Source organism: Bombina bombina, chromosome 3 (assembly GCF_027579735.1).
Source record: "Bombina bombina isolate aBomBom1 chromosome 3, aBomBom1.pri, whole genome shotgun sequence".
Classification (NCBI taxonomy): Eukaryota; Metazoa; Chordata; class Amphibia; order Anura; family Bombinatoridae; genus Bombina; species Bombina bombina.
Window position 1 is genome coordinate 203,206,010 of NC_069501.1, and position 23,935 is coordinate 203,229,944.

The following is a 23,935-nucleotide window of genomic DNA, read 5'->3' on the forward strand; positions in this document are numbered from 1 at the left end:
ATATGCAGGGGTCAGCGATAGCGGGGGCGGCAGATTAGGGGTTAATAAGTGTAAGGCTAGGGGTGTTTAGACTCGGGGTACATGTTAGGGTGTTAGGTGCAGACGTAGGAAGTGTTTCCCCATAGGAAACAATGGGGCTGCGTTAGGAGCTGAAGGCTGCTTTTTTGCAGGTGTTAGGTTTTTTTTCAGCTCAAACAGCCCCATTGTTTTCTATGGGAGAATCGTGCACGAGCACGTTTTTGAGGCCGGCCGCGTCCGTAAGCAACTCTGGTATCGAGAGTTGCATTTGCGGTAATAATGCTCTACGCTCCTTTTTTGGAGCCTAACGCAGCATTTGTTTGAACTCTCGATACCAGAGTTAATTTTATGGTGCGGCCAGAAAAAAGCCCGCGGAGCGTTAACAGCCCTTTTACCGCCGAACTCCAAATCTAGGCCTAAATTTGCCGCATTGCAAACTAAAACTGACAATTTCAGTGGGAGGTAGATGGCAGTTCCCTGGGCTGTACAGGGGAGTTCCCAGGGTATGTCTGAAGCTCTCTCACCAGTCGTTACATTTTCTAAGCATTTTAAACAAGCTGGTCTCCCTGATTTGTCTCGCTCAAGTTTGCTCAAAATTCACAGTATACTTATTTCAATTAAGATAAAAGTAATATATACTAAAATATAGACAAAAGCAAGTTAAATTGTAGTGAAAACATGTCAGTTTGATTTGGAATTGATGCATATGGAGCCTTTATATCAGCCCCAGGGGTTCTCCAGTTACCTTCTCTCTTTTATGTGAAATTTTGTCTCCCAGAGAGCTTCATTACTTTCTATGGAAGGCATCTTTTATCTCTCTGGGATTTCCAGGTTCCTCCTCTTTTCTTAGAAAATTCAGTAAGTTTTGCCTCTGTTAAGTCAGCACTATAATCAGAATTTGTAAAAACACAATCCTAAATACACAGTTGTACACACACAAAAAATACAAAATAGAAAGTGCAAAGTTTAAATGTATTGAAATTTAAGTGTAAAGTGATATAAAATTGAAAGCACAGTGTAAATGCAGCAGAACTGTTATGTCATGCTGTGCTATATTGCACTGGGCTTCTTTCCATCACATAGAGAAATGCAGGGAGCATCTGCCTGTAGAAAATGTCACTAGGGATCTTGCAGTGCTAGAGGATCATTTTATAGTATCTCACCTAAGCAGAGAGGTTTTGAATATCAGGGCGACGGAAATGAAGGGAAGGCCCTTAGAGAAGAATAGCAAAATCTGCCTTTTAAGAATCTTGTGCGGAATCTTGCAGTGCTGGAGGATCATTTTAGACCATTAATTACCATCAGTTCCCAGCTTGGTTTCTGCAATGCATGTGGCTACTAAATGGAAATATACCTGTGTTTAAACCCTTTGCAGAGTTCAACAAGTAGTGATCTATAGCAGGGGTCACCAACCTTTTGGACCTCAGGGACCACTAAACACACAATTTTGAATCCCGTGGACCACTAAAAAAATTTTTTTAAAAAAGGTACAAACCTCTATAATATGTGTATACATGTATACACATTATATATATATATATATATATATATATACACATACTGTACATAACTAGTATAACCATAGCTAAGTTTACATTATGTATATATTCACAGGTAAAGGGAAGAAAATAAATTTAATATAGAGAATTTTTAAAAAAAAATAATAAATCTTTTTTTCTATACTTTAATTCCACTATTTCAAGCCAAGACTATAGCAACCTCTACTGGCTTTCGAATGGAAGCATCTTCCTCTGAGCAGTTTGCCGGCGGGAGGAGTTAAAAATACAATCTAGCTACGTAAGTTGCGCAGTACTATGCAACATGCGTAGGGAGATTGTAATTTAACTCCTCCATCGGTTTTCACTGATGTCCAGCCAGGCACTGTAGGGAGTTGCGGCACGACATCATCAGAGGAGATTAATTCCTGCTTGATGGTGTCAAGGACCACCAACATCTTCTTGTGGACCACCAGTGGTCCACGGACCACTGGTTGGCGACAGCTCATCTATAGTACAAAAACTAGTTACTCTTGATCTAGCTTGTGACCTTTGCATTGGAATGTCAATTTAATGAGACTTCCTTTAATGCTTCTCTGCACTAGCACCGCTTGTCTACAGTTGCTGCTTTCCCAGCTAAAGTTCCTGTCTTTACAGAGTGCTACATTTCCCTGCAGTCAGCCTAGTCTTTTCTATTTATTCTGCTGTCATTTTAAGCTTCACTTAGCTCAGTTCTTACAAGTAATCTACAGACTCTGCTGCAAGCTGGTGATATCTCACAGCCTCTCCCTCTTTGTAATCGCTGTCAGCTGCCATTCACCTCTACACTTGGTTCTTCCTCTCTGTATATTTGTTATTGCTGCTACAAACGTCACTAAATAGTGGCTAATGAACCTCCAGTGCCAGTCTTCTTGTTTAATCTCTTACAAGGTTTATCCCCCTGTTCTCTGCTGTTTTCTCTATACATAGAAACAGATTTTGATGTTAGATAAGAACCAAAGGCTTAAAAAGTCTGCCCAGATTTCCTATTTAAGCATAAGCTTAAAGGGATATGAAACCCAAACATCCCTTTTGTGATTCAGGCAGAGCATACAATTTAAAAAACAAAACAAGATCAACTTAGCTCTGTTGTAAAATTTGCTTAATACCCCGTGTATTCCTTGTGGAAGAGATACCTAGGTAGATGTCTGGAGCACTATATGGCAGGAAATAGTGCTGCCATCTAGTGCTCTTGCAAATGGATAACATTCTTGTAAAACTGCTGCCATATAGTGCTCAAGACACAAGACCCTTCTGAGCTTATGACCCTGCTTTTCAACAAAAGAAGCAAAAAAGAGTGAAGAAAATGTGATAATAGAAGTAAATTAGAAAGTTTTTTACAATTGCATTTTCTTTCTGAATCATGAGTTACATGTCCCTTTAATTAGGTTATTAAAAGGAACTATGCTTATCCCAGGCATTCTTGAAGACCCCCACGGTGCCTGTCTTTACCACCACTACTAGAAGCTTATTCCATGCATCAATTATCCTATCTGTAAATAAGTGCTCAGCAGATAACTCCTGAGCCTACTACCCTTCAACTTGAGATCATTACCCCTTGCTCTTGTGTTGCTCTTTTTTGTAAAAAAAATAATAATAAGCTTACAGCCTCAACTTTATTAAGCATTTACTTACATAGGTCATTGAGCCCTTTTAAGTAATTTTATATTTAAGACCACACATACCATTTTAATAGCCTTTAAATCCGATTCCAGTTTACTTATAATCTTCTGGAGATATGGCCTCCAGAACTGGGCACAATACTCAAGATGAGGCCTAACTAGGGATCTGTTAAGTGGTACAAGAACCTTACTATTTCTGCTGAAAATATCTCAACTTATACAACTAAGCATTCTATGGACATACTCTGCAATACTGCATTGCTTACCAAATATCAAATTGTGTTTAAAAATTATTCCCAAGTCCTGCTCCTTTTTTGTATTAGTCAGAAAAGTGTCATTGAGTCTGTAAATTGTTTCCTAAATGCATAATGATCCACCCCCATTGGAACATCAACTTTCCCCTATAGCCCTTTGCTGATATCAATGATAAATGTGTTAAATAAAACAGGCCCTAGAAATGACCCCTGTTGAATACAACTAGGAAATAATTCCCCTAAGCTCAGATGAGGGTGTAGTTCATTGCTATGATGTGAGTCTTGGTTTCCCACCCTAAATAAAGCCTTACTATCTTTTCAAAAGTGAGAGGTTCTTGTTGATTAGGTTCTCCACTTTGTGAGATGCCTGCCTCTACTGCTCAATTAAACAGCATTGTGGTTGTCTTCTGCTTCAGCAAAATCTCCCATCTGCCATTTCTAAATGCCAGTTGGATTTCATATAATTTATGCATCTTCAGTCTTACCAATATGTAATTCTCCCTCCCTACCTTACTCTGGATTATACTAGTCTTCTGAAGCTCACCTTCAAGCAGAGGTACGGCCATGTCGTGCTTGTACTGATATTGATAATACTACTACTTTGTCACCTAACTGTAGTGTTTCTAATCACGCTTCTCTGTATGTTACCATTTGTTCTGTCAATTTGTACCTTCATTCCTAGGGGTAGATTTATCAAGCAGCGGATGCTGAAATCTACCCCTGTCGTTTCAGGTTCCTCTGAAAATTAAGATAAGAAGCAGCGGTCTTAAGACCTCTGTTCCTTAACTCGTCCCCCACCTCTGAAGTGGCGGACAGAAATCATCCCGATCAGATACGATCGGGATGATTGAATCCCCCTGCTAGCGGCCGCGAATGTGCAGGGTGCGGCATTGCACAAGCATTTTACGAGGAATGCTTGTGCAATGATAAATGCTGATGGCATTAATCGATGTGCGGCAGACATGATCTGATACAGCGGAATATGTCCGCCGGCACAATGATAAAATCGGCCCTCTAATGTGTTTTTGTATTTATTCCACTGTATTCATTGGCAATCATTTCAATCTCTACTTACCTTAAATTTGCAAGTAATCCACAGGCTCAGAGCAGGGTCTGGGCTGTCTGGCGCAGAGCTTACTAGCAAGGGTTAGAGATTATCAGGGCAGACCAACGGTAGTTAAAAGTCATTATTGGATGGTTTTGGCAGGGCTTGGTGTAACTAGGCAGGGTTAAGGTAGTAGGTAGTGTATATAAAGCAGTGGACAGCACAGAAAGGAAGACAGAATAGTCAGCCCATGACAATCGAACAGAATGTCACTGGTAACTTGAGAATTGAAAATTAAATAACCCCAATCAGGTTTCTGAGACAGCCCAAGAAGAAGTAATAGTCAAATGAAAACAAATAGCATGTGACAGGGCAAGTCTTTGTACTACTTTTTTTTCTTCTTCTAGAATTAAACTACTTTCAGAAAAAGTAACAGTGAAGAAAATTATCTTATCCAAATAAATAACAGGATAAGGAACAGTGGACAAGACAATGAGCAAACTGTGCTTAACTGTTAAATTTAAAAAGGTGAACTGGATCAGCAACCTGTCAGCATGCTGGTAAGCTCAGTGGAGAGGTGCTTTAGTCAAGGTGACACTTTTTAGCCCATTTGCTATAAGAAGGTACTTGTTTTTTCACAGGTATATCATAGCTGGGGGATTTAGCCTACATCCCTGCAGACATATGTTTGGGGATACTTTAGTTCCTTGGGGGTTTTATCTTATCCCTACAGTTGCCCAGAGACCTCAGCAGCTATGCTTTATTTTTTTCTCATTTTATATATATATATATATATATATATATATATTATATATATATATATATATATATGTATATATATATATATATATATATATATATATATATATATAAACAATTTCTATGAGATAGTGTTATGAAAAGTGTACTTTTAAATGTATTGTTGTGAGCAACAACAGTGTTAGTGCATTACTCTTAATCTAGCCCTCTGTAAGGTGGTTTGAAAAGATTATGTTTATTTAAATTAAGGGAAAAAAATAAAGCTTTTAGAATCTGATAACCCCTTTTTCTTTATCTTTAGGAAGAAATCAACATGAGGGACATCCTCTCTGCAGTATTTCTTTCTTTACAAATAACAAAAATCATCACTATATCTTCTTAGTTGCATCCTTCTCCATAGTGGTAGTAAGTTCAACAGAAGAGGCATGATCAGAGCAACCCCTCACTCTTACAGAAGCGTGATTTTTAAATAGTGTATCTTTTTTTGAAGACATTCGTACGTAAAGGCTGTATCTCAAAGTCTTGCTTTCTACTACTTACATGTCCATGACAAGCCTCATAATTAGATCAGCTAAGTATTACAGTTTTACATTCCATATTCATAACCAAGAATAAAAACATAGTAAAAGTTTTAGGTTACCCTGATAATTTTGTGTACATGGATAATCTAAAACATGTCATTTATCAAACAAGCCCTCCAGTAAATATAAAATGTCCAGCTTTATTCAGACAATACTAAAAGGATCCCAAGTGTCAAACACAGAGAATGATATATGATCAGTTAGGGAATATAATGCTGACATCTGGAGGTAGTGTATCATCTTTTAAGACTTAATCATTAACTCAGGGTCATCCCATAGGGTTTTAAATAGATATATTAATACCTTTAATTAAAAACACACTATTCCCTAACAAATTTGTAATCCTAACATACATTATATGTGAATATGTGAATATTATGAAACATATATCTATTTTTGTGTTTATTTTGCTGTAACAGGCAAAAAATGTCATCAATGACATATATGCAGTTCTAAAAAATAGATATCTGGAAACAGATGCATACCAAGTTATAGAAAATGTACACAAACAGTTAAATATAACAATTTTCAATAAACTCACAAGGATGCATGGCATTGAGCTTAAGGTTTTGTGTGTGTGTGTGTGTTAATATTATATAGTGTGTGTGTGTGGCAATACTATATAGTGTGTGTGTGTGGTAATATTATATAGTGTGTGTGGTAATATTATATAGTGTGTGTGTGTGGTAATACTATATTGTGTGTGTGTGTGGTAATATTATATAGTGTGTGTGTGTATGTGGTAATATTATATAGTGTGTGGGTGTGGTAATATTATATAGTGTGTGTGTGGTAATACTATATAGTGTGTGTGTGGTAATATTATATAGTGTGTGTGGTAATATTATATAGTGTGTGTGTGGTAATACTATATTGTGTGTGGGTGTGGTAATATTATATAGTGTGTGTGTGGTAATATTATATAGTGTGTGTGTATGTGGTATTATATAGTGTGTGGGTGTGGTAATATTATATAGTGTGTGTGTGTGTGTGGTAATATTACATAGTGTGTGTGGTAATATTATATAGTGTGTATGTGTGTTTGTGTGGTAATATTATATAGTGTGTGTGTGTTTGTATGGTAATATTATATAGTGTGACTGTGTGTGTGTGTTTGTGGTAATATTATCAAAAACAAAAATCAAGATCTAATATACCAATATTGCTGCTATCCCCAGTATACACTATACTCCTAGACGATAGTGTGGAAAAAAAAACCACAATTAAACATTTGGGGAGCACAATTTAAAAGAAGATATCGTTCATACAATATAACTATCTAAATATCCTAAAGATTTTCGCAAGTATATGTCAAAATATAGACACTGGTGTCCAAAATATTCTATACAGCATAAAATATTCATTATAAAGAAACAATAATGTCTAAAATACAGTTACAATACTACGTGTGAAACGAACAGTTAAAATTAAAAGAAACAAATGTCTCAGACATATTTATATTTGTAGCCACCTGTCAAAAGTCTTAGCTTGATTTATAATAGTTACACTCAATACAACTGTGGTAACAATTGGCCAGAAAAAAAACATAATTTATGCTTACCTGATAAATTTATTTCTCTTGTAGTGTATTCAGTCCACGGGTCATCCATTACTTATGGGATATATTCCCTTCCCAACAGGAAGTTGCAAGAGGATCACCCAAGCAGAGCTGCTATATAGCTCCTCCCCTCACATGTCATATCCAGTCATTCGACCGAAACAAGACAAGAAAGGAGAAACCATAGGGTGCAGTGGTGACTGGAGTTTTAATTAAAATTTAGATCTGCCTTAAAAAGACAGGGCGGGCCGTGGACTGAATACACTACAAGAGAAATAAATTTATCAGGTAAGCATAAATTATGTTTTCTCTTGTTAAGTGTAGTCAGTCCACGGGTCATCCATTACTTATGGGATACCAATACCAAAGCCAAAGTACACGGATGATGGGAGGGACAAGGCAGGAACTTAAACGGAAGGAACCACTGCCTGTAGAACCTTTCTCCCAAAAACAGCCTCCGAAGAAGCAAAAGTGTCAAATTTGTAAAATTTTGAAAAAGTGTGAAGCGAAGACCAAGTTGCAGCCTTGCAAATCTGTTCAACAGAGGCCTCATTCTTAAAGGCCCAGGTGGAAGCCACAGATCTAGTGGAATGAGCTGTAATTTTTTCAGGGGGCTGCTGTCCAGCAGTCTCATAGGCTAAACGTATTATGCTACGAAGCCAAAAGGAGAGAGAGGTTGCCGAAGCTTTTTGACCTCTCCTCTGACCAGAGTACACGACAAACAGGGAAGAAGTTTGACGAAAATCTTTAGTTGCCTGTAAATAGAACTTCAGGGCATGGACTACGTCCAGATTATGCAAAAGTCGTTCCTTCTTTGAAGAAGGATTAGGACATAATGATGGAACAACAATCTCCTGATTGATATTCCTGTTAGAAACTACCTTAGGTAAAAACCCAGGTTTAGTACGCAGAACTACCTTGTCTGAATGGAAAATCAGATAAGGAGAATCACAATGTAAGGCTGATAACTCAGAGACTCTTCGAGCCGAGGAAATAGCCATCAAAAACAGAACTTTCCAAGATAAAAGCTTAATATCAATGGAATGAAGGGGTTCAAACGGAACCCATTAAAGAACTTTAAGAACCAAGTTTAAGCTCCACGGAGGAGCAACAGTCTTAAACACAGGCTTAATCCTAGCCAAAGCCTGACAAAAAGCCTGGATGTCTGGAACTTCTGCCAGACGTTTGTGTAAGAGAATAGATAGAGCAGAAATCTGTCCCTTTAACGAACTAGCAGATAAGCCCTTTTCTAAACCCTCTTGTAGAAAGGACAATATCCTAGGAATCCTAACCTTACTCCATGAGTAACCCTTGGATTCGCACCAATATAAATATTTACGCCATATCTTATAGTAAATTTTTCTGGTAACAGGCTTCCGTGCCTGTATTAAGGTATCAATAACTGACTCCGAGAAGCCACGCTTTGATAGGATCAAGCGTTCAATCTCCATGCAGTCAGCCTCAGAGAAATTAGATTTGGATGTTTGAAAGGACCCTGTATTAGAAGGTCCTGCCTCAGAGGTAGAGACCATGGTGGACAGGACGACATGTCCACTAGGTCTGCATACCAGGTCCTGCGTGGCCACGCAGGCGCTATCAGAATCACCGATGCTCTCTCCTGTTTGATCTTGGCAATCAGTCGAGGTAGCATCGGAAATGGTGGAAACACATAAGCCATGTTGAAGACCCAAGGGGCTGTCAGAGCATCTATCAGCGCCGCTCCCGGGTCCCTGGACCTGGATCCGTAACAAGGAAGCTTGGCGTTCTGGCGAGACGCCATGAGATCCAGATCTGGTTTGCCCCAACGATGAATCAGTTGAGCGAAGACCTCCGGATGAAGTTCCCACTCCCCCGGATGAAAAGTCTGGCGACTTAGAAAATCCGCCTCCCAGTTCTCCACGCCTGGGATGTAGATCGCTGACAGGTGGCAAGAGTGAGACTCTGCCCAGCGAATTATCTTTGAGACTTCCAACATCGCTAGGGAACTCCTGGTTCCCCCTTGATGGTTGATGTAAGCCACAGTCGTGATGTTGTCCGACTGAAATCTGATGAACCTCAGTGTTGCTAACTGAGGCCAAGCTAGAAGAGCATTGAATATTGCTCTCAACTCCAGAATATTTATTGGGAGGAGTTTCTCCTCCTGAGTCCATAATCCCTGAGCCTTCAGGGAGTTCCAGACTGCGCCCCAACCTAGAAGGCTGGCATCTGTTGTTACAATTGTCCAATCTGGCCTGCGAAAGGTCATCCCCTTGGACAGATGGACCCGAGAAAGCCACCAGAGAAGAGAATCTCTGGTCTCTTGATCCAGATTTAGTAGAGGGGACAAATCTGAGTAATCCCCATTCCACTGACTTAGCATGCATAATTGCAGAGGTCTGAGATGCAGGCGCGCAAATGGTACTATGTCCATTGCCGCTACCATTAAGCCGATTACTTCCATACACTGAGCTACTGACGGGCGTGGAATGGAATGAAGGACATGGCAAGCATTTAAGAGTTTTGATAATCTGGCCTCCGTCAGGTAAATTTTCATTTCTACAGAATCTATCAGAGTCCCTAGGAAGGAGACTCTTGTGAGTGGTGATAGAGAACTCTTTTCCACGTTCACCTTCCACCCATGCGACCTCAGAAATGCCAGAACTATCTCTGTATGAGACTTGGCAATTTGAAAACTTGACGCTTGTATCAGAATGTCGTCTAGGTATGGAACCACCGCTATGCCTCGCGGTCTAAGCACCGCTAGGAGTGAGCCCAGAACCTTTGTAAAAATTCTCGGGGCCATAGCTAACCCGAAGGGAAGAGCTACAAACTGGTAATGCCTGTTTAGAAAGGCAAATCTTAGGTACCGATAATGATCTTTGTGAATCGGTATATGAAGGTAGGCATCCTTTAAGTCTACTGTGGTCATGTATTGACCCTCTTGGATCATGGGTAGGATGGTTCGAATAGTTTCCATTTTGAATGATGGAACTCTTAGGAATTTGTTTAAGATTTTTAGGTCCAAGATTGGTCTGAAGGTTCCCTCTTTCTTGGGAACCACAAACAGATTTGAGTAAAACCCTTGCCCTTGTTCCGTCCGCGGAACTGGGTGGATCACCCCCATTACTAAGAGGTCTTGCACACAGCGTAGAAATGCCTCTTTCTTTATTTGGTTTGCTGATAACCTTGAAAGATGAAATCTCCCTTGTGGAGGAGAAGCTTTGAAGTCCAGAAGATATCCCTGAGATATGATCTCCAACGCCCAGGGATCCTGGACATCTCTTGCCCAAGCCTGGGCGAAGAGAGATAGTCTGCCCCCCACTAGATCCGTTTCCGGATCGGGGGCCCTCTCTTCATGCTGTCTTAGGGGCAGAAGTAGGCTTTCTGGCCTGCTTGCCCTTGTTCCAGGGCTGGTTAGCTTTCCAGCCCTGTCTGTAACGAGCAACAGGTCCTTCCTGCTTTGGAGCGGAGGAAGTTGATGCTGCTCCTGCCTTGAAGTTACGAAAGGCACGAAAATTAGACTGTTTGGCCTTTGATTTGGCCCTGTCCTGAGGAAGAGTATGACCCTTTAAGCTTGGCTATAATCTCATCCAATGGAGCTGTGCGAATGGCCTCTTCCAGAGACTCAAACCAGAATGCCGCAGCAGCAGTGACAGGCGCAATGCATGCAAGGGGCTGTAAGATAAAACCTTGTTGAACAAACATTTTCTTAAGGTAACCTTCTAATTTTTTATCCATTGGATCCGAAAAAGCACAACTATCCTCCACCGGGATAGTGGTACGTTTAGCTAAAGTAGAAACTGCTCCCTCCACCTTAGGGACCGTCTGCCATAAGTCTCGTGTGGTGGCGTCTATTGGAAACATTTTTCTAAATATCGGAGGAGGGGAAAAGGGCACACCGGGTCTATCCCACTCCTTGCTTATAATTTCTGTAAGTCTTTTAGGTATAGGAAAAACGTCAGTACACACCGGTACCGCAAAGTATCTATCCAACCTACATATTTTCTCTGGAATTGCAACCATGTTACAATCATTCAGAGCCGCTAATACCTCCCCTAGCAATACACGGAGGTTCTCAAGCTTAAATTTAAAATTAGAAATCTCTGAATCCTGTCTCCCTGGATCAGATCCGTCACCCACAGAATGAAGCTCTCCGTCCTCATGTTCTGCAAATTGTGACGCAGTATCGGACATGGCTCTCACGTCATCAGCGCGCTCTGTCCTTAACCCAGAACTATCGCTTGCCTCTTAATTCAGGCAATTTAGATAATACCTCTGTCATAACAGCAGCCATGTCTTGCAAAGTGATTTGTATGGGCCTCTCTGATGTACTTGGCGGCACAATATCACGCGCCTCCTGAGCGGGAGGCGAAGGTACTGACACGTGAGGAGAGTTAGTCGGCATAACTTCCCCCTCGTTGTCTGGTGATAATTTCTTTACAGATAAAATTTGACCTTTATTCAAAGTGACATCAATACATTTACACACATTTCTGTGGGGCTCCACATTGGCCTTCAAACATAGTGAACAAACAGATTCATCTGTGTCAGACATGTTTAAACAGACTAGCAATGAGACTAGCAAGCTTGGAAAATCCTTTCAAATAAGTTTACAAGCAATTTAAAAAACGCTACTGCGCCTTTAAGAAGCACAAAAAATTGTCACAGTTGAAATAACAATGAACCAAATCAGTTATAGCAACCAAATTTTCACAGTAAATGTATTAAGTTAGCAAAGCATTGCACCCACTAACAAATGGATGATTAACCCCTTAATACCCAAAAACGGATAATCAATTTAACAATTAATGTTTTTATCACAGTCAAACACACTGTTACAGGTCTGCTGTGACTGATTACCTCCCTCAAAATGAATTTTGAAGACCCCTGAGCTCTCTAGAGACGTCCTGGATCAAGGAGGAAGAAGCAGGAAGACTGTAGCTGAATTTTTACTGCGCAAAAAAGCGCTAAAATAGGCCCCTCCCACTCATCTTACAACAGTGGGAAACCTCAGTTAACCGTTTCTATGTAGAAATAAACGACAGCCATGTGGAAAATCATGCCCCAAAAGATTTATCACCAAAGTACCTCACAAAAAACGAATAACATGCCAGTAAACGTTTTAAACATGCACTTTAAAAGTTAGGTAGTGTTATTAATAAGCCTGCTACCAGTCGCTTCTACTGCAGTTAAGGCTCATGCATTACTTCAGTATTAACAGTATTTTCTTAGTCAAATTCCATTCCTTAGAAAATTACTTATTGTACATACATTCATCAGCCTGATACCAGTCGCTACTGCATTTAAGGCTGTACTTACATTACATCGGTATCAGCAGTATTTTCTTAGTCAATTCCATTCCTTAGAAAAATAATTTACTGCACATACCTTGTTTGCAGGATTCCCCACACGCTATTCCCTTTCTGAAAGTTACCCCACTGCTCAGAATGTGCGAGAACAGCCAGTGGATCTTAGTTACTTCTGCTAAGATCATAGAAAACGCAGGCAGATTCTTCTTCCAAATACTGCCTGAGAACAAACAGCACGCTGCGGTGCCATTTAAAATAACAAACTTTTGATTGAAGAAATAAACTAAGTATAAAAAACACCACAGACCTCTCACAACGTCCTATCTAGTTGAGTTGCAAGAGAATGACTGGATATGACATGTGAGGGGAGGAGCTATATAGCAGCTCTGCTTGGGTGATCCTCTTGCAACTTCCTGTTGGGAAGGGAATATATCCCATAAGTAATGGATGACCCGTGGACTGAATACACATAACAAGAGAAACAACAACCTTATGATTTAGAAGTGCTGCGATATTCCAAGAGCAAATGTGCTGAGCTTCACAATTATCATACCTTATGATACTGCAATAAGTGGTCTTTTTCGTCCTGCTGTGTATAGTAGTGGCTATTGATGCTATTGAATCCAAATTCCCATCTTTACCAAAAAACTTTGAGGCCCATTTATCAAGCTCCGAATGGAGCTTGAGGGCCCGTGTCTCTGGCGAGTCTTCAGACTCGCCAGAAACAGCATTTATGAAGCAGCGGTCTAAAGACCGCTGCTCCATAACCCTGTTTGTCTGCTCTGAGCAGACGGACAGACATCGCCATAATTCAACCCGATCATGTACGATCGGGTTGATTGACACACCCCTGCTGGCGGCCGATTGGCAGCGAATCTGCAGGGGGGCGGCTTTGCACCAGCAGCTCACAAGAGCTGCTGGTGCAATGCTGAATACGGAGAGTGTATTGCTCTCCACATTCAGCGATGTCTGTCGAACCTGATCCGCACTTTTAATTTTATGACTATGTTTACAAGACCTAAATCCAAAACAAGGAAAAAATCCTTTTAATGGGTTGCCTTGTATACTTCTTTCTATACTATGTGTGTTTTTATGTTGCAGTTCACTTGGAGCTAGGGCACTTTTTATGTTTCTAGCTTTCTTATATATAATATTAGGTTGTTCTATTATTTTGTCTCCGATTATTGGGTCGGTTAGAACGAGAAGCCAATGATTTTTGAGAATTATTTTAAAAATTACATTATCTGCATTATAATTGGTAATAAAAGGGACATTTAGTTTAAGGTTATCTTCAAGTTTGTTAATATTTTTATTCTTATAAGTTAAAAGTGTAGTTCTATCTATTTTGTCTACTTCTGACTTGCTAGTAGCATAATATCTGTATGGTACCCTATCTCACTGAATTTCTCTTTTAGTACTTCTATTTGTTTATCATAATCTGAAGTCTTTGAGCAGTTTTATTTTTATACGTATATACTGGCCCTTTGGTATATTTTCTTTCCAGCGTTTCAAATGGCAACTATTATAATGAATAAAATTGTTGGCATCGATTTCTTTAAAGTGGGTAGATGTAACTATTTGTTCTTCAATGATGTCTATTTCTAAATCTAGAAAGGTTATATGGTTTGGACTATATTGATGGGTGAAACTTAAACCTATATTATTATTATTCATGTCCAACATTAATTGTTCCAATTCTACATTGTTGCCTTTCCAGACAAATATCATATTGTCAATATACCTTTTATAAAGCACGAGATTCACACCCAGCTCATGCTCAGGGAAGAAAGACTTCTCCCATAACCCCATAAAGAGGTTGGCATAGCTGGGTGCGAATCTCGTGCCCATTGCTGTTCCCCTTTTCTGTAGACAGAAGGTTCAATTAAAAGAAAAATAGTTTTGATGTAGAATAAATTTTATACCTTTAAGAATAAAATCTTTTTGTGTATCTCTGAGTGTGGGGTCTTTTTGTAGGTATTTAAAAATGGCCTGTGTGCCCAGTTCATGATCAATGCTTGCGTAAAGCGACAAAACGTCGCAAGTCATCAATATATAATCACTTTTCCATTCTAATAATTCTAGATTTTTAAGAATATCTGTAGTATCTTTTAAATAAAATGGAAGTTGTCTGACATATCCTTGAAGGAAACCATCTATATATTGTGAAAGATTTGTGGTTAGAGAAATAATCCTAGAGATTATGGGTTTTCCAGGTGGGTTGGAGGGATTTTTTTGCATTTTTGGCAGAAAATAAAAGATTGTGATTCTTGGAAATTTGGGATTTAAAAAATTATATTCTTTTATATTCAAAATGTCCTTTTGTTTGGCATCGTCTAATAATTTGATTAATCTTGTTAAAAAAATTTGAGTTGGATCTAGTGATAAATTTGTATATGTTTCTGTATCTCCCAGTAATCTATTTGCTTCTGCTATATAATTGATTTTGTCCATTAGAACTCCCCCTCCCCCTTTGTCAGCAGGTTTCACTATTATTTTTGTATTGTTTGGAGTTCTCTAAGTATGGATCTTTCTTTAAATGTTAGATTATTGGGGACATTTTTCTTTATTTTTGCTTTTTTAATGTCCATTTGGACCAATTTCTGCCTTTTTCATTAGTGGGATAAAATTTGTATTTAGGTTTATGTTGGGAGTGTTTTATATCCGGAGTTTCTGAATTTATATTATCTTCTGATTTTTTTTTAATCCAATTACTTAATATTGGATTTTTCATATAGTATCTTTTGAGTGTCAGTTTTCTTACAAATTGACTAACCTGTATATGAGTTTGAAATTTATTTAATCTCGATGTCGGTGCAAAGTTTAAACCTATTTCTAGAACTCTTTTTTCTTCCTCACTTAACACTTTTGTGCTTAAATTGAAAATTCCAGCTTTTTTGATTACTTCACTCTTTTGTTCTCTCTTTCATTTTGCCTTTCCTCTTGACCCTCTCTTTCTCTTTTTCTCATAAGAAGATCCTTTTTGTGTTCTCTTTTTGGGGGGTCATCTCTAAAAAATAATTGACAATTTCAGGTAGCTGTCCAGTTTCTAAAGGGAGAAATCTATTTGATGTTTTAAGTCTCCAATCTTCATTATGTTCTGTGTGTCTAGATCGATTATGGGTATAATTTGGCTTATAATGAGGTGGGGATCTTCTATAATAGTACTCTCTGTCATTTCTGTAATCTCTATCTCTAGGGAATTGGAATAATATTAAGGTTGTTCTCTGTCATAATAATATTGTGTCTCCATATGGTGATGTCTGTATGTATTATGCTGATAATGATCTCTATTGTTTGAGGTTTCATTTCTTTTATTTGGGTAATGATTTCTATCTCTTTCATTCCTAGAATGTTGGTATTGATTCCAATTGTTCCTCCTAAAATAATCTTGGTATTGGGAATAGTTTTGATATGTATGATGTGTATGATGTTTGTGTCTATTTTGATAACTACCGGATATATATCTGTTCTTCATATTATGGGTATCATTAGTTTTTGGTATGTTACTTATTGTGTGACTTAATTTTGGGGAGTGATGAAATTAATACCAAATTGGAGAGGAGGGGATAAAGAACAATACTTACTAAAAATGGAGACAGAACTTATATACCGGATGGACACTCTCTATCCTTCAGGACTAAATTCAGAACTAGACATTACACCATTTTTATAAAGAATAAACATAAATAAAAACATCAGTGTAGATAGCACAAATTGAATACATCTAGACTCTAGACTAAGATCATTGTTAATGTTTAAAGTTGGAAACATATAAGATATATGTATGCTTCTAATCTTTTCCATCAAAACATATAGCCTTTCTGTAAGTTTAAGGAAGAAATATTATAGTAATACATTAAATGTACACTATATAGACATTAACCACCAGTGTTCATAAAACAAATTGATGATTAGGAGAAATAGATTCAATAATTGTTTTTATAGATTAGATAGCATTATTTGAATTGATTTATTACATTTATACTGTATTTATGAATATTGTCAAACTACATTGTCCATATTGTGGAATAGGACAAACTAATAGCTTTGTATATAATATTGTATTAAAGGGCAATGAGGCAATATCACCTTTATTAAACAACCCAACAATATTCCACCTTAAATGTTAACTATAACCACCAAAAAGTCTTTCAAATATGACGGAATACAAGTCTTGATAAAGCCCAGTCCAGGGTGAAATGCATAGACACAGCCTTTTGAGCAGGAATCCTCCTGTTATTACTTTTGTTATTAACAGACTAGCCAAGTCTGCATTGCATTGCAAGAGATTGCTTTGCTCCTGGAAGAAATGGACCACTTATTTAAGGGAAGGATCCCTATAATACATTAAGAGAGACTGATCCATCATTTGAAACTGTAGCGCTACAGTAACTTTCTCATCAGATTGACAGAACTGTCAACTGGGACGGAACCATAGTCACGTGGAGCGCATGCTGCAATCCAGAGTAAGGTGATACTCACGCAGCACACATACGCCGCAGGTTGCCCTCCTGGACGCGGACAGAGTTGCTAAGAGGAAATGCAGACACGACCAAAACGCTGCAAACAGACATCATTCACTGCCCTCTTGGATGCGGACAAAGTCGATAAGAGGCACCGGAAAAAACTAATTACAGCATAAACAGCATCATTCACTCGGTCAAAGGATAAAGGTACTTTGCCAATTTCGGCTCATTCCTGAAGTTATAAAATCCATCATAGATGATAATAAGTATTTGCGACATTAACTTTTTCCTCTATAATCACGCTATATAATACTTGCCCTACTATAATATTGGTGGTTATTCATAAAAACATTTTGTCTCATATGGTCCTCATACAATATTTGGGACTTTGTTAAAATCTTGCTCAACAGGTAAGGTTTGATCTTAATTTTTTAAATACTTTTTATATCAGGAGATGTCCTGGTTTTTTTTACTATTTTATATTGACACTATTTTAAATAAATGTGATTTCGATACTATATGCTACAAATTTATTAAACTGTATTTGTGCATCTAGCGCTCCTCTTCTTTCTGTAATTATTGCAGAGCTTTAAACATATATATATATATATATATATATATATATATATATATATATATATAACCATTTTATATTACTATCTCAAAGTGTTTAAAATCCCTTTAAGATGTTTTAAAGGGGTTTTACAAAATTAAAAATCTAAAGCATTTTACTATTGTTACCTTTACACCATGTCTTAAGATCTAAAGAATCCAGCATCATTTTAATCATATAAAATGAGAGACCATTAATATAAAACAATTCTAAGAATGAAAGCTCCAGTCATAATAATTCGATTTTTATTTTTTTTTTTTAAATGGACCTCACTTACTCGGCTTTGCATAATTTTTCCCAGGCCATGTGGTATTTCACAGGATCTTCTACTTTTGTTGCAGGTTCCAGTTCTGTTGAGTCTATGTACTGAAGTAACAAATAAAAAATATTTTAAGAATTTAAGAACTATACATAACATCTGTTTAGTGTTATAGGTCAGTGTTATATTGTACCTCACCAAACATATATTTCTCCAACATAGGTGTGTCCGGTCCACGGCGTCATCCTTACTTGTGGGATATTCTCCTCCCCAACAGGAAATGGCAAAGAGCCCAGCAAAGCTGGTCACATGATCCCTCCTAGGCTCCGCCTACCCCAGTCATTCTCTTTGCCGTTGTACAGGCAACATCTCCACGGAGATGGCTTAGAGTTTTTTAGTGTTTAACTGTAGTTTTTATTATTCAATCAAGAGTTTGTTATTTTAAAATAGTGCTGGTATGTACTATTTACTCAGAAACAGAAAAGAGATGAAGATTTCTGTTTGTATGAGGAAAATGATTTTAGCACCGTAACTAAAATCCATGGCTGTTCCACACAGGACTGTTGAGAGCAATTAACTTCAGTTGGGGGAACAGTGTGCAGTCTCTTACTGCTTGAGGTATGACACATTCTAACAAGACGATGTAATGCTGGAAGCTGTCATTTTCCCTATGGGATCCGGTAAGCCATGTTTATTAAGATAGTAAATAAGGGCTTCACAAGGGCTTATTAAGACTGTAGACTTTTTCTGGGCTAAATCGATTCATTATTAACACATATTTAGCCTTGAGGAATCATTTATTCTGGGTATTTTGATATGATTATATCGGCAGGCACTGTTTTTGACACCTTATTCTTTAGGGACTTTCCCTAATCATAGTCAGAGCCTCATTTTCGCGCCGGTATGGCGCACTTGTTTTTGAGGACAGCATGGCATGCAACTGCATGTGTGTGGAGCTCTGATACATAGAAAAGTCTTTCTGAAGGCATCATTTGGTATCGTATTCCCCTTTGGGCTTGGTTGGGTCTCAGCAAAGCAGATTCCAGGGACTGTAAAGGGGTTAAATATAAAAACGGCTCCGGTTCCGTTATTTTAAGGGTTAAAGCTTCCAAATTTGGTGTGCAATACTTTTAAGGCTTTAAGACACTGTGGTGAAATTTTGGTGAATTTTGAACAATTCCTTCATACTTTTTCGCAATTGCAGTAATAAAGTGTGTTTAGTTTAAAATTTAAAGTGACAGTAACGGTTTTATTTTAAAACGTTTTTTGTGCTTTGTTATCAAGTTTATGCCTGTTTAACATGTCTGAACTACCAGATAGATTGTGTTCTGACTGTGGGGAAACCAAGGTTCCTTCTCATTTAACTATATGTATTTTATGTCATAAAAAAATTTAGTAAAAATGATGCCCAAGATGATTCCTCAAGTGAGGGGAGTAAGCATGGTACTGCATCATCCCCTCCTTCGTCTACACCAGTCTTGCCCATACAGGAGGCCCCTAGTACATCTAGTGCGCCAATACTCCTTACTATGCAACATTTAACGGCTGTAATGGATAATTCTATCAAAAACATTTTAGCCAATATGCCCACTTATCAGTGAAAGCGCGACTGCTCTGTTTTAGAAAATTCTGTAGAGCATGAGAACGCTGATGATATGGTTTCTGAAGGGCCCCTACACCAGTCTGAGGGGGCCAGGGAGGTTTTGTCTGAGGGAGAAATTTCAGATTCAGGAAACATTTCTCAACAAGCTGAACCTGATGTGATTACTTTTAAATTTAAGTTGGAACATCTCCGCGCTCTGCTTAAGGAGGTGTTATCCAATTTGGATGATTGTGATTATCTGGTTATTCCAGATCCACTATGTAAAATGGAAAAGTTCTTAGAGGCCCCGGGGCCCCCCGAAGCTTTTCCTATATCCAAGCGGGTGGCGTACGTTGTTAGTAAAGAATGGGACAGGCCCGGTATACCTTTAGTACCTCCCCCCATATTTATAAAATTGTTTTCCTATAGTCGACCCCAGAAAGGACTGATGGCAGACAGTCCCCAAGGTCGAGGGGGCGGTTTCTACTCTACACAAGCGCGCCACTATACCCATAGAAGATAGTTGTGCTTTCCAAGATCCTATGGATAAAAAATTAGAAGGTCTGCTAAATATGTTTGTTCAGCAAGGTTCCCTTCTACAACCAATTGCATGCATTGTCCCTGTCACTGCAGCCGCGTGTTTCTAGTTTGATGAGCTAGGAAAGGCGATTATTAGTAATTCTTCTTCTTATGAGGAGATTATGGACAGAATTCGTGTTCTTAAATTGGCTAATTCTTTCACCCTAGACGCCAACTTGCAATTGGCTAGGTTAGCGGCGAAAAAATTCTGGGTTTGCTATTGTGGCGCAGAGCGCTTTGGTTAAAATCTTGGGCAGCGGATGCGTCTTCCAAGAACAAATTGCTTGACATTCCTTTCAAGGGGAAAACTCTCTTTGGCCCTGACTTGAAAGAGATTATCTCTGATATCACTGGGGGCAAGGGCCACGCCCTTCCTCAGGATAGGTCTTTTCAAGACCAAAAATAAACCTAAGTTTCGTCCCTTTCGCAGAAACGGATCAGCCCCAAGGGCTACGTCCTCTAAGCAGGAAGGTAATACTTCTCAAGCCAATCCAGCCTGGAGACCTAGGCAAGGCTGGAACAAAGGAAAGCAGGCCAGGATACCTGCCACTGCTACCAAGACAGCATGAAATGCGGGCCCCCGATCCGGGACCGGATCTGGTGGGGGGCAGACTCTCTCTCTTCGCTCAGGCTGGGGCAAGAGATGTTCTGGATCCTTGGGCGCTAGAAATAGTCTCCCAAGGTTATTCTCTGGAGTTCAAGGGGCTTCCTCCAACGGGGAGGTTCCACAGGTCTCAGTTGTCTTCAGATCACATAAGAAGACAGGCATTCTTACATTGGGTAGAAGACCTGCTAAAAATGGGAGTGATTCATCCTGTTCTATTAGGAGAACAAGGGATGGGGTTCTACTCCAATCTGTTCATAGTTCCCAAAAAAGAGGGAATGTTCAGACCAATCTTAGATCTCAAGATCTTGAACAAGTTTCTCAAGGTTCCATCGTTCAAGATGGAAACCATTCGAACACTCCTTCCTTCCATCCAGGAAGGTCAATTCATGACCAAGGTGGATTTTAAGGATGCGTATCTATATATTCCTATCCACAAGGAACACCATCGGTTCCTAAGGTTTGAATTCCTGGACAAGCATTTCCAGTTCGTGGCGTTTTCTTTCGGATTAGCCACTGCTCCTAGGATTTTCTCATAGGTACTAGGGTCCCTTCTGGCGGTGCTAAGGCCAAGGGGCATTGCTGTAGTTCCTTACTTGGACGACGTTCTGATTCGAGCGTCGTCCCTTCCTCTAGTAAAGGCTCACACGGACATTGTCCTGGCCTTTCTCAGATCTCACGGATGGAAAGTGAACGTGGAAAAGAGTTCTCTATCTCCGTCAACGAGGGTTCCCTTCTTGGGAACTATAATAGACTCCTTAGAAATGAGGATTTTTCTGACAGAAGCCAGAAAAACAAAACTTCTAGACTCTTGTCGGATACTTCATTCCGTTCCTCTTCCTTCCATAGCGCAGTGCATGGAAGTGATAGGTTTGATGGTAGCGGCAATGGACATAGTTCCTTTTGTGCGCATTCATCTAAGACCATTACAACTGTTCATGCTCAGTCAGTGGAATGGGGACTATTCAGACTTGTCTCCGAAGATACAAGTAAATCAGAGGACCAGAGACTCATTCCGTTGGTGGCTGTCCCTGGACACCCTGTCACAAGGGATGACCTTCCGCAGACCAGAGTGGGTCATTGTCACGACCGACGCCAGTCTGATGGGCTGGGGCGCGGTCTGGGGATCCCTGAAAGCTCAGGGTCTTTGGTCTCGGGTAGAATCTCTTCTACCGATAAATATTCTGGAACTGAGAGCGATATTCAATGCTCTCAAAGCTTGGCCTCAGCTAGCGAGGGCCAAGTTCATACATCAACCATCAGGGGGGGTTCCCTAGCGATGGAAGAAGTGACCAAAATCATTCTATGGGCGGAGTCTCACTCCTGCCACCTGTCTGCTATCCACATCCCAGGAGTGGAAAATTGGGAAGCGGATTTTCTGAGTCGTCAGAGATTGCATCCGGGGGAGTGGGAACTCCATCCGGAAATCTTTGCCCAAGTCACTCAACCGTGGGGCATTCCAGACATGGATCTGATGGCCTCTCGTCAGAACTTCAGAGTTCCTTACTACGGGTACAGATCCAGGGATCCCAAGGCGGCTCTAGTGGATGCACTAGTAGCACCTTGGACCTTCAAACTAGCTTATGTGTTCCCGCCGTTTCCTCTCATCCCCAGGCTGGTAGCCAGGATCAATCAGGAGAGGGCGTCGGTGATTTTGATAGCTCCTGCGTGGCCACGCAGGACTTGGTATGCAGATCTGGTGAATATGTCATCGGCTCCACCATGGTAGCTACCTTGGAGGCGAGACCTTCTTGTTCTAGGTCCGTTCGACCCACTCCAGCTGACTGCTTGGAGATTGAACGCTTGATCTTATCAAAGCGAGGGTTCTCAGATTCTGTTATTAATACTCTTGTTCAGGCCTGAAAGCCTGTAACCAGAAAAATTACCACATAATTTGGTATATCTGTTGGTGTGAATCTGCAGGATTCCCTTGGGACAAGGTTAAGATTCCTATGAGTCTATCCTTCCTTCGAGAAGGATTGGAAAAAGGATTATCTGCAAGTTCCTTGATGGGACAGATTTCTGCCTTGTCTGTGTTACTTCACAAAAAGCTGGCAGCTGTGCCAGATGTTCTAGCCTTTGTTCAGGCTCTGGTTAGAATCAAGCCTGTTTACAAAATTTTGACTCCTCCTTGGAGTCTCAACCTAGTTCTTTCAGTTCTTTAGGGGGTTCCGTTTGAACCCTTACATTCCGTTGATATTAAGTTATTATCTTGGAAAGTTTTGTTTTTGGTTGCAAATTCTTCTGCTAGAAGAGTTTCAGAATTATCTGCTCTGCAGTGTTCTTCTCCTTATCTGGTGTTCTATGCAGATAAGGTGGTTTTGCGTACTAAACCTGGTTTTCTTCCAAAAGTTGTTTCTAACAAAAACATTAACCTGGAGATAGTTGTGCCTTCTTTGTGTCCTAATCCAGTTTCAAAGAAGGAACGTTTGTTGCACAACTTGGATGTAGTTCGTGCTCTCAAATTTTACTTAGCAGCTACTAAGGATTTCAGACAAACTTTGTCTTTGTTTGTTGTTTATTCTGGTAAACGGAGAGGTCAAAAAGCAACTTCTACCTCTCTCTCCTTCTGGACTAAAAGCATTATCCGATTGGCTTATGAGACTGCCGGACGGCAGCCTCCTGAAAGACTCACAGCTCACTCCACTAGGGCTGTGGCTTCCACATGGGCCTTCAAGAATGAGGCTTCTGTTGATCAGATATGTAAGGCAGTGACTTGGTCTTCACTGCACACTTTTTCTAAATTTTACAAATTTGATATTTTTGCTTCTTCTGAGGCTATTTTTGGGAGAAAGGTTTTGCAAGCCGTGGTGCCTTCCATTTAGGTGACCTGATTTGCTCCCTCCCTTCATCCGTGTCCTAAAGCTTTGGTATTGGTTCCCACAAGTAAGGATGACGCCGTGGACCGGACACACCTATGTTGGAGAAAACAGAATTTATGTTTACCTGATAAATTACTTTCTCCAACGGTGTGTCCGGTCCACGGCCCGCCCTGGTTTTTTTAATCAGGTCTGATAATTTATTTTCTTTAACTACAGTCACCACGGTAACATATGGTTTCTCCTATGCAAATATTCCTCCTTAACGTCGGTCGAATGACTGGGGTAGGCGGAGCCTAGGAGGGATCATGTGACCAGCTTTGCTGGGCTCTTTGCCATTTCCTGTTGGGGAG

At 39.7% G+C, this 23,935-nt stretch overlaps 1 protein-coding gene across 2 annotated transcripts in view; it reads right to left on the reverse strand.

Moving 5' to 3' along the window:
* The window catches only part of CTPS2 (CTP synthase 2), a 721,417-nt gene that overhangs the window by 480,667 nt on the left and 216,815 nt on the right, over positions 1–23,935 (reverse strand). For both annotated transcript variants that reach the window (XM_053706085.1, XM_053706084.1), the window contains exon 10: positions 18,017–18,105. In XM_053706085.1, coding sequence (XP_053562060.1) covers positions 18,017–18,105 — 89 coding nt within the window. The remainder of the gene's footprint in view (positions 1–18,016; positions 18,106–23,935) is intronic.